General features: G+C 42.8%; 1 protein-coding gene across 1 annotated transcript; it reads right to left on the bottom strand.

The window, feature by feature from the left end:
• Positions 1–2,107: 2,107 nt before the first annotated feature.
• Positions 2,108–7,725, bottom strand: LOC144368624 (uncharacterized). The gene is made up of 3 exons (XM_078027796.1): positions 7,515–7,725; positions 6,930–7,331; positions 2,108–5,611 (listed from the first exon to the last, which is right to left on the bottom strand). Exons 1-3 carry the CDS (start codon positions 7,723–7,725, stop codon positions 5,295–5,297), a joined length of 930 nt encoding a protein of 309 aa, XP_077883922.1. The 3' UTR covers positions 2,108–5,294.
• Between the last annotated feature and the right edge of the window lie 3,781 nt (positions 7,726–11,506).

Genomic DNA, 11,506 nt, shown 5'->3' with positions numbered 1-11,506 from the left:
AATTTCACCCTATATTTCAATCAAAGCATTCAAATTGCACTTTTCTAGGCTCTATCATCCCTGCACATTTCCTTTGCTTTTGCTCAAATAATTTACCATGTAACCTTTGCCCTTAGTTAGAGCTCATTATTTCCTTCTTGTCCTGGGACATCAATGAAGGAATGGGAAAAAGACAAGTATTCCTTCTTTGTATTCCTCTGGCATCTTGTACTTCATTCTTTTTTATTTTTTTTTATTGAAAATGGATGGCACTAGAGCAGATTATGCTTAGTGAAGCTAGCCAATGCCTAAAAAACAAATACCAAATGTCTTCTTTGATATAATGAGAGCAACTAAGAACAGAGCAGGGAGGAAGAGCAGGAAGAAAAGATTAACATTAAACAGAGACGTGAGATGGGAGGGAAAGAGAGAGAAAAGGGAAATTGCATAGAAATGGAGGGAGACCCTCATTGTTATACAAAATTACATATAAGAGGTTTTGAGGGGAATGGGAAAATAAACAAAGTACTTCATTCTTTATCCAGATAATGCAAAAGAACTCGGAATGACTCTGGTAAAGTTGTTACTAGTTGATGTAAATTCCTACATGAAAACAGAGTATGTTCATTGTGTGCTTGCTTTGTAACCCTAACAAAAATTAAGTTTCTGTAATATGAAGCATGCAAAATAAGATTTTTCAACTGTCACAGAAATCTAGAATTTTAAACATTTACATTACTTTCAATGAAATCAATCAGCATTTAAAAAGTCACCCTCTTTCTTTAGATTCATTCTTCAATTTAAATGTAATCCAAAAAGCATATTTTAGCCAGAGTTTAAGGTGCTATTACACAAAAAGTTTGTCTGACTCTCTGTTTATCTATCTATTCATCCATCCACCCATTCATCCATCCAGCTTATTATTGACTGATATGTGCTACAGTTTGGATCTTACTTGCCCTCCAAATCCCATAAATACAAAGCTTCACTCCAGCCTGTGTTCCTCTTTGGAGGTGGTGGAACCTTTAGGAGGTGGGGTGTATTATGTATTATGTACCATTTCATCATTGTGACCAAAAAGCCTGACAAGAAATACACAAAGGAATAAAATTTGGGCTCATGTTTTCAGAAGTTTCAGTCCATAGTTGGAGGATTCCATTTCTCTGGGCCTCAGATGAATCAAACATCAGGGCAGAAAGGTGTTACAGAGGACAGCTTCTCAGATCATGGCAGCCAGGAAGTAAAGAGAACTAGAGCAGGAGGGAGGGAGGAACATAGATAGATAGATAGATAGATAGATAGATAGATAGATAGATAGATAGATAGATAGACAGACAGATAGACAGACAGATAGATAAAGAATATGAGCATCCAGGGACAAAATATAATCCCAAAGTGCACACCCTGATGGTTTACTTCCTTAAGCCATGCTCTACTTCCTAGAGATAACACCCAATAATCCATTGAATTACTAATTCAAATAGATTAATCCACTGATTAAGTGACAGCTCTCATAATTTTTACCTCTGACCATATCTTTATTGTCTAATACATGAGCTTTGTGTGGGACACCTCCTATCCCTCTATAACAAGGTACTTATCAGAAGGAAGTTAGTTCATTGGGGGAGTGCCCTGTCTGTCTCTCTCTCTCTCTCTTCATGTCCTGGCTGCCATGTCGTGATCAGACCTCTTTTGCCATATACTCCTGCCATGATGTACATGACAAAATTTACAAGGCCAAGTGAATATAAATTGAAAACTCTAAAATCATGAGACAAATCAATCTTTTCCCTTATTAAGTTGACTTATCTCAAGTTTTTGTTACAATGATGAAAAGCTAAAGAATACTGCATACTCCTAAACACTGGGTCCTTAATAACAAGCAAGTCTGTCCCCAGAATGTTAGAGCTTCCATTTAGGATAAGTCTGAGATTGCTCTTATTTAAAGTCAATATGGAAGTCCAGGTTATAGAACTTTGACAAGCTTCTGATTGCCAGACCCCGAATCCTTACTCAAGTTGCTTGTGCAGAAATTTGAGGTCAAATTAAACTTGGGAGTGTTACGGTCGGGCAAACGTTGGAGGAAGAGACCACCAAGAGACTTGTCTCATGCAAAAGCAAAGGGTTTATTGGGGGGGCAGGAACCAGCATGCTGGGGCTCAGAGTTCTCCTGAGAGAAACTGGAGCCCCGAGTACAGCTTAAGCAGAGTTTTTATACAGTGTTTAAACAGGGAAGTTCATATGGCAGTTAGGATGTGAGAGTGCGATTGTTACAAAATAACCATTACAGAATAATCAAGCGTTTTGTCAGGGGGTGTTGGGTCAGGGTACATTTTAACATAAGTAACTGTTTTTAACATAAGTTTCGGGTTCCAGGAAAACAGAACTTAAACTTACAGAAAAGCAAAACTTAAACTTAACAGGAGAGAAAAACTTAAATTTAACCTTTACATTCCCCACTCTTTTTTCTGAGTACTTCTAATCCTAGAAGTGATAGATTATTGAGGAGTATCACATTCTGTTTCTGCTAACGGGACATACTGTTGTCTTATTACCATAAGTTTAACTTGTCCAATTTGAGCTTGGAGAAAGGAGACCACACGATTGAGTATACAGGGTCCCACAGTTAACAATAACATGAGGATTATTAAAGGACCAGCTAGGGCTGATAAAAGTGTAGTTAGCCAGGGGGATTGTGTGAACCAAGACTCAAACCATCCTTTTTGGGCTTCTCTCTCTCGTTGTCACTCCTCAAGGCATTTTTTTAGTTTAGTCATTGATTCTTTGACTACCCCATTATGGTCAGCATAGAAGCAACATTCCTCCTTTAGGGCAGTACAGAGTCCCCCTTCCTTCATGAAGAGGAGGTCTAACCCTATAAAACAACTTCGGAGAGAGAGGTTAGGGACTCTTGCAAGGCTGTGATGAAGGTTTCTAATGCCTTCAAAGTCCTAATCTATTGCTGCTTGCAATTGGGCCATTTGTTGGGACCCATGGACCAGGGCAGTGGTTCCTGTACCCACTCCTGTAACAACTCCTATTCCTAATAATATGGCTAAAGTGAGGGACACAGGTTCTTGGCGGAGTCGGGTGGCATGTCCCCCTATTTGATCTTCAAATGTATTTGTGTCATGATAGAGCACTTGGGAAATATCTGTACCATTACACAATAATTTACAGAGCTGTTAAATACCTGGGCTGAAATGTAAGGAGTTAACCCTGTGTCACATGCCCACCAGGTTCCTTTTTCAGGGACTAGAAAGCCCTGCGTGGTGCTGATCTTTTTTTTTTTTATCTGGGTACATAAGTGTTGTTTACTTTTGGGTGGGGAACCTAAACATAAGCCCACCCCGGTTACTTCTGGGAGGGTTAATTTAGGATTTTTACCCCAACTACAGGAGGAACTTTGTGCTTCTATTTTATAGGTTCCATTAGTTGCTATTCCTTCATAATAAGGAAGGGCAGCGGAAAGGCAGAGCCAGCAAGATTGGGTAAGTTCTGGTCCTGTGGAGTTCAGTGCCATATAGGCTCCTTTGATTATTTTCCAGGGGGAGGTGTCGGTTTCACTTGGGATGAGGGGAGTAATCTGGGAAGTACAAGCCGGTGAAGGGGTTTTGGTGAGAAAAGGCGGCGGGGCTTTGGTGGATTTAAGTATAGGAGGTTTTATAGTTCTTGGAGACCAAGAATAGAGCTTTATCCTATGGGGATTGGGTCCTACGATTGAAACTGGCTTGAGGGAATTAGGTCCTATGGCTGAGGGAATTTCTTCTCTTTTGAGTTGGATAGTGAACCAGAGGCCAAAATCATTTCCTGGGGCGTAAAATCGCATTCCCCAAGTGGTTCCTGAAAGCCATGTCCAGATATTTTGTTTTCCTTGGGGAGTGATAGTAATATTTAGGGGGTTGCACAAGCTATTATTTCCGCAAGGGGTATTCCTGACTGTTCTGGGATCACAGTTGTAGTTAGTTGGTTTCCAGGTATGGTTTCGTCCTACCTGGATCACGCTGCCAGGGGAGTTTGGTTTCCACCAGACAGTCCCTGTTTGCTCACAGCTCCATGACTTACAATAAAAGTTGTTCATTCCTCCGCATAACTGTGTCTGTCTGTGGCTTCTGTAGTTTGCGGGACAGACATAGAAGTCTAATCCGGCTAGCCCACATCTAACTGGGGGGCCACTGCAACCATGGAGTTTATCATAAAAAGGGGATCCTGATGGGCTGGGGTATAAAGGGATTTTAGTGGGGTCCTCTACATCAGGAATATCCCAGTAGGAAAGACCTACAGCAAGCTGGCAAATGTCCGGGTGAAGAGATGGCCACCAGGTCCCTAGGGGGGCTGTATGTGAAATAGACCATACTTCTTGTCTAGTGGGATTTATGATCTGCCATTGCTGCTGAACGGGCTGATGGGGGTTAGGATTGCTGGTGGTCAAGGGAAGAGTCCATAGCCTTATCCACATGGCGAATACGTCATTTGAAAGGATTACCAGTCTTTTCCAGCTTCCAATCAGAGTCTGGAGAGGGAGCAGGCTTGAGATGGGAGGCATGGATCCAGGAAGTGATTCCATCCACTTTTACTGCTGTAGGTGTTATAAGCAGCACTTGATATGGTCCCTTCCAGGGAGGCTCCAGAGATGACACCTGATGCCGCCTTACATAGACGAAGTCTCTCACTTGGTATCGGTGTGGGGTCCCTTCGTCTCCAGGTTGGCAGGAAGTGGCCAGCTGTTTCCACAGGTACCGTTGGGTTTTTTCAAGAGCTTTAAGTCTGTCAAGCAAGGGGGTATGAAAGGAATCATTAAGTCTCAAAGTTGGGGTTAAGTCTCTTATTGGAGGAGGGGTACCATAGAGGACTTCATAGGGGGTGAGATTACATAAAGAAACAGAGGGAGTATTTCTTGCACAAAACAGTGCATAAGGTAGGAGCATAGTCCAATCTTTTATGTAGGTCTCTAAGCTTAATTTTGTTAAGGTCTCTTTGATGGTTCTATTCATCCTTTCTACCTGTCCTGAGCTCTGGGGTTTATAAGCACAATGTAATTTCCAATTAATCCCCAGGGTCCTGGCCAATCCCTGACTTACCTGGGCCACGAACACTGGTCCATTATCAGACCCTATTACCTTAGGCAGGCCAAATCTCGGGAAGATGTCCTCCAGGATCTTATTGATTACCACTTGAGCTGTTTCTTTTTTCGTGGGGAAGGCTTCAACCCACCCTGAAAAAGTATCTACGAAAACTAGGAGATACTTAAGTCCATACCTTGCTGGCTTAATTTCAGTAAAGTCCACTTCCCAGAATTGCCCTGGTCTGGTTCCTCATAGGCGTTTTCCTGTGGGAAGCTTGGAAGGGTAAGCATTAACAAATTGACAGACCCAGCAGGCTCTTATTACCCGTTCGGCTATTTTTTTCCGTTGTGTGTCGGTCAGCGGAAATTTCTGCTCTTGATCCTTCAGGAATGCCTGTAGTTTCTTTGAACCAAGGTGAGTGAGTTGATGCACATCTTTAACATAGTGTAGGGCTTTTTGAAATTGCAGGCTATGCCCAGTGGAGTCAAGGAGTTTAGTGTCAGTTTCCTGTGGTGATAAGTTGCCTGGGTACTCCGACGCAGTCAAACCTCCTGACTGTTGTTCCCCTGGTGAGGAAAGTGTTAACATGATTACTCTATTTAGAGCTGCCAATCTAGCTTCCTCATCTGCCCTTCTGTTTCTGACCACCACGGGATCATTTCCCTTTTGGTGCCCTGGGCAGTGTACCATAGCTAATTCTTTGGGGTTTTGCACTGCTGAGAGAAGGCGGAGAATCTCATCTTTGTTTTTTATTTCTTTTCCAGCTGAAGTTAATAGTCCCCTTTGCTCATAAATAGCCCTGTGTATATGGGCGGTAGCAAATGCATAACGGCTATCAGTATATATGGTGGCCTTTTTGCCTGCTGCTAGTTCTAATGCCTTCGTAAGGGCGATTAGCTCTGCCTTTTGAGCACATGTCCCTTCCGGGAGACCAGAGGACCAGATGATTTTAGTCCTGCTAACTATTGCTGCCCCAGCTCGTCGCTTACCGTCCTGGAGGAAGCTGCTGCCATCCATGAACCACACGACTGACTTCAGGATGGGGCAGTGGCTGATCGTTTAGATCCTGTCATATACTGGTCTCTTCTGCCAGTATATGTTGACAGTCATGAACGACAGGCTATGACGATTCTTCAGGTAGGAGTGTAGCTGGGTTAAGTGGGGCTGGGGGTCTCAGTGTTATTCTGTCTTTGTCAAGCAACAGGCTCTGGTAGTGAGTTATTCTAGAGTTTGATAGCCATCTGTCTGGAGGCTGATGAATGATGCTCTCCAGGGCATGAGGGGCTATAATGGTTAGCTTCTGCCCTAGCGTTAATTTATCAGCATCTTTTATTAGAAGGGCCACTGCTGCTATAGCTTTTAGGCAATGGGGCCACCCGCTAGCCATTGGATCTAGCCTTTTGTACAGGTAGGCTATGGGTCTCTTCCAGGGCCCTAAAGTCTCAGTGAGCACTCCTCGTGCTATCCCTTTCTTTTCTTCAATGTAAAGAGTAAAGGGTTTTTCTACATCCGGAAGTGCCAGTGCTGGAGCTGATAGTAGCGCCTTTTTAATGTCATCAAAAGCTTGCTAATGTTTGGGGGTCCATTGGAATTGGGTGTCTGCCTTTAAGAGTGGGTATAAAGGAGCGGCTAGAAATGCAAACCCAGGAATCCATAATCTACAAAAGCCAGCAGTCCCGAGAAACTCTCTAAGTTGCCTCCTATTAGATGGGGGCGGTATCTGCACAACAGTTTGTTTTCTGGGCCCCGTGAACCATCTTTTGCCATCTCTTAGGGAATAGCCAAGGAAGATAACTTCCTGTTGGTAGATTTTAGCCTTTTTGGCAGAAGCTCTATATCCAAGCCAAGCAAGCTCGGATAATAGTGCTTGTGTCCCAGACTCACAGTTCTCCTTGGTGTCAGCTGCTGGCAGCAGGTCATCCACATATTGAAGCAGGGTGACTTCTGGGTGTGTAGTCCTGAAGTTATTGAGGTCCCTGTGGAGGGCTTCATCAAAGAGAGTGGGGGAGTTTTTGAACCCCTGTAGGAGTCTAGTCCAGGTTAGCTGGCCAGATGTTCCTGTTTCTGGATCCACCCACTCGAAGGCAAACAGTAGCTGGCTGTCCTTATGTAAAGGCAAACAATAGAAGGCATCTTTTAAGTCCAAGACAGTATACCATTTTAGCTCAGGATTTAGAGTACTGAGCAGATTATATGGATTAGGTACTGTGGGGTGAATGTCCTGTACTCTGTTGTTGACCTCCCTTAAGTCTTGCACAGGGTGATAGTCTCCTCCTGGTTTCTTCACTGGTAGTAGAGGAGTGTTCCAGGTCAATTAACAGGGTCTTAGGACCCCCAGAGCCAAGTATTTTTGAATATGAGGCCTTATTCCATTTCTAGCTTTTTTGCTTAGAGGATATTATTTAATATTGATTGGGGAGGCAGAGGTTTTTAATTCCACTACTATCGGAGGCTGTTTGACTGTTAAACCTAATCCAGCAGTTTCTGCCCAGGCATCGGGGTAATCTATTATCCATTTCTGGGGTAGTTTGCCCATTTGATCAGTCTTAGAGGGCGTGAAGAGTTGATGTTCATCATCTACTGACATAGTTTTTACTGAAGGGTTTAGAAATTTCACTTGGGGACCATCAGGGTTTAAGGTTATTCTGGCCCGAAGTTTGGTGAGCAGATCTCTTCCCATTAATGGGGCTGGACATTCTGGGATTATTAAGAAAGAGTGATGAACTTTTCCCTTCCCCAAGTCCATAGTCCTCTTAGTTGTTCAGGCCCGATATTTACTGCCATTAGCCCCTTGAATTAGTGACCTCTTGTTTGACAAGGGGCCCAATGAAGTTTTAAGGTCTGAGTATACTGCTCCTGTGTCCAGTTTAAAGTTTACTGGAGTCCCCTCCACTTCAAAAGTTACCCTGAGCTCGGGGAGTGGATCTGAGCCCCGACTCCCCTACTTATCTTCCAGGGTCAGGATGGCTGGCTGATGTGACTGGTTTTTTTTTAGGGCATTCTCTGGCCCAGTGTCCCTTTTCCTTACAGTAAGCACATTGATCTAAAGCCAGGGGCAATTTTTGGCTTGGGCCTAGGTACCCTTTTTTGTCTCCTTGCCTTTTAACTTCTAGCCTATCTGCTGCTGTGATCAGGACCTTTGTCAACATCTTAGTCTGTCTTTTATTCCTCTCATCTTCCTTCTTTTCCCTTTCTGTTTCCCTTCTTTGTTCCTTCTCTTCCTCTGTCTCCCTTTTATAATATACTTTCTCAGCCTCTCTGACTAAATCTCTCAAAGTTATATCTTGTAGTCCATCTAAACGTTGTAGCTTTTTCTTAATATCTAGGGCAGCCTGTCCGATAAAGGCCATTGCAACAGATGCTTTTTAGTCCTCTGCCTGAGGATCAAAAGGAGTATATCTCCTATATGTTTTCATAATTCTCTCTAGAAACATTGAGGGAGACTCATTAGGCCCTTGGATAATCTCTCTTACCTTGGCCAAATTAGTAGGCCATCTGGCGGCCGCTCGGAGACCCGCTATTAGAGCCCAGTAATAAGTGGACAGATGCTCCCTACCTTTGAGGGTGTTGGGATCCCAGTTGGGTCTGTTCAGGGTAAAGACAGCTTCAATTACATTGGTAAGTTGGGTTGGTCGTCCATCTGGTCCAAGAATATTTTTCCTGGCTTCCAGGAGGATCCTTTCTCATTCCTCAGTTGTGAAGAGGGTCCCTAGAAGCTGTTGGCAATCATCCCAAGTAGGCTGGTGTGAAAACATCAGTGACCCTATTAAACCTGTGAGTCTGGTGGGAATTTTAGAAAAAGGGGGATTATTATTTTTCCAGTTATATAGATCAGAAGAGGATAAGGGCCAATATTGGTAAGCTTGTATGTCTCCCCCTAGCCCATCATCAATCATTGGCCCGTAGGGGCAGAGGGGGAGCATCACGGGAGCATCAGGATTCTTAATTATTCGCCATCAGCGGGTTCCCCCTGCTGGCCCAATTACCTCTGATAGAGGAGGAGTTGGGTTTATTGTAAGGGAGTCATTTGGAGCAGTTTTTTTCACTGAAGGGATTGGATCTGTTTCAGGGGAATTGTCTATAGGACGTTGAGGGTTGAGGGGCATGGGATATGGGGGTGGAGGAGGGGAATCTAGTAAGGTTAGATCTTGGGATTCAGGGAGGATGGGGGGAAGAAGAGGAGGAGGAGGAGGGGAAGGAGCAGAGGGTTTGAGGGACAGAATGGTGGAGGTAGAGGTGGAGGCAGGTACAAGAAAATGTTTCACCCATGAAGGGGGAGATTCACAGAGGTCCTGCCAAGTAAGAATATATGGCTGTTGATCTGGATGACCATGTGGCCCGGCTGGAAGACAATATCTCTGACTTTTTGGATTAGAGGGAAGTGGAAGGATCCTTCTGGAGGCCATCTGGCTCCAAGAGTGGGCCATTCTGATGTACAGAGAGTCTGCCAGGTCTGGCGTTTCACTGAAAAAGAATGATTCTGGGCCCTTGAGCGGACTTTAGTCCAATGATCAAGGGTCAAAGACAGGGGAGTTGAGGTACCTTGTCCCATAATGAGAGATATGCAAACAGTAAAAGTAATGACACAGACAATAAAAACAAACAATAGACGTCCACCACAAGTTTGAAACAGAAACCAAAACTGAGTAGCTGGCAGAACCTGACAGGCTGGCAACAGAGTCACTGAGTCTGAATCAGTGGCAAAATACACCTGAGCTGAGGGCTCTTCCATCCCTCGCATCGGGGGCACTTCCGTCCCTCGATTTCCCGAGTCCACCAAGGCGTCCCTTGGGGACGTGGCCTGTTGCTTCTGGACACGTCTGTCCACCACCACCGGGATATAGCCACCTTGTCAAGCCCTAAAACTTAAAGTCCTGAGCGATCTCAATGAAGAAAACAAAATCAAAACAAAAAGGAGGCGCCTTACTTATCCCGAGAGATGTCCGTTGGGGTCTTAAGTCTGCCGCTGCCGGATCCCGGATGAGCCCCCAAATGTTAGGGTCAGGCAAACGTTGGAGGAAGAGACCACCAAGAGACTTGTCTCATGAAAAAGCAAAGAGTTTATTGGGGGGGGGGAATCAGCATGCTGGGGCTCAGAGTTCTCCTGAGAGAAACTGGAGCCCTGAGTACAGCTTAAGCAGAGTTTTTATACAGTGATTAAACAGGGAAGTTCATATGGCAGTTAGGATGTGAGAGTGCGATTGTTACAAAATAACCATTACAGAATAATCAAGCGTTTTGTCAGGGGGTGTTGGGTCAGGGTACATTTTAACATAAGTAACTGTTTTTAACATAAGTTTCGGGTTCCAGGAAAACAGAACTTAAACTTACAGAAAAGCAAAACTTAAACTTAACAGGAGAGAAAAACTTAAATTTAACCTTTACAGGAGGAATATGTTTGTGGCACAATATAACCAGACAAAAGGTGGACTGTCATTTTTAAGACATACTCTTTCAGACTTTTATATTATATTCTTTTATATTTTTTTCTCTTTTCTCTTGTTTACCTGCAGGAGATTTTGAACTTTTCCTATAAGTACATACCAGTCATTTCACTTGAGTTCTTTATTAAGGACAAATCTAGGCAGAAACTGTTTCCCTGTGGTCATTTTGGATATAACTTCTATTTTCCTTCAATGTCTCTTTGGGCTGTTCCCTATCCCTATTTATTTTTCATCTTTTCACAACAGAGCCATTGTGCATTCTTCATGACTGTTCTTTCTCCCCCACAGATTTCTTTTCTTTATAAACTCATTCAAGTTAGAGTAAGGACACTCCTGTGAGGTACAGGAGATTTGTTCAAAAAGAAATAATAATGATAATAAAAATCTCAGTTTCTTTTAGGAGCCAAACATGGAACAAATAAGTGAAAGCATCTTAATTTGAGATTAATGGCATTGTTTTTGCATATTAATGTTATAAAAGAAATGTTCATGTGAAACATAACCAAAAAAAATGTGTTTACCATACTTCCCTGAAATATACAGCCTCTGGCTCTAAATTTTATTTTTCTAGTTGTGAATGGAAATATGTCACAAAGTAATACTTTTTTATGAAAAAATATAATTGTTAAAGAAAAAAACCAATAAATTGTGATTTTTGGCACCACTGCTAGAAAGTTAATTAACCAAGAGGGTTAGAGGATGTTTGAAATGAAATGCAAATTACACTTTCTCAAGAGGGCAGTGTTTACTCATATGAAGGCTCTTTTCTTTGTGGGAATATGAGCCTGTTAATGCCAATCTGTCTTTCAAGAAATAGAACAAGAAGTAATCAATTCAATATATTTTTAATAACCAGATTTTTTTTAAAAAATTCTTTACTTATTTTAAAACACTCTGAGTACCTAGTAAAAAGATGTGTGCATGTCATTTCTAGTCCTTGAAACAACTTTAAGCCTTTGGTAGTGAAAATAAGTTGTATAAAGCAAATCATCATTCCATCACTTACCACAGGGAATT

The sequence above is a fragment of the Ictidomys tridecemlineatus genome, chromosome 11 (assembly GCF_052094955.1).
Source record: "Ictidomys tridecemlineatus isolate mIctTri1 chromosome 11, mIctTri1.hap1, whole genome shotgun sequence".
In the NCBI taxonomy this organism is placed as follows: domain Eukaryota; kingdom Metazoa; phylum Chordata; class Mammalia; order Rodentia; family Sciuridae; genus Ictidomys; species Ictidomys tridecemlineatus.
Note: the sequence above shows the minus strand (reverse complement) of the source record. Positions and strands in the feature narration are given on the sequence as shown.

Excerpts from the sequence above, each read along its gene's own strand:
- LOC144368624 (XM_078027796.1), bottom strand. The coding sequence starts at position 7,725 with ATGGGAAGAGATCTGCTCACCAAACTTCGGGCCAGAATAACCTTAAAC. Across the intron at positions 7,332-7,514 it reads GGCAGAAACTGCTGGATTAG|TGAAGAAACCAGGAGGAGAC; the intron begins GTTTAACAGTCA and ends CTCTACTACCAG. Across the intron at positions 5,612-6,929 it reads AGCTGACACCAAGGAGAACT|GGGAACAACAGTCAGGAGGT; the intron begins GTGAGTCTGGGA and ends TTTCCTCACCAG.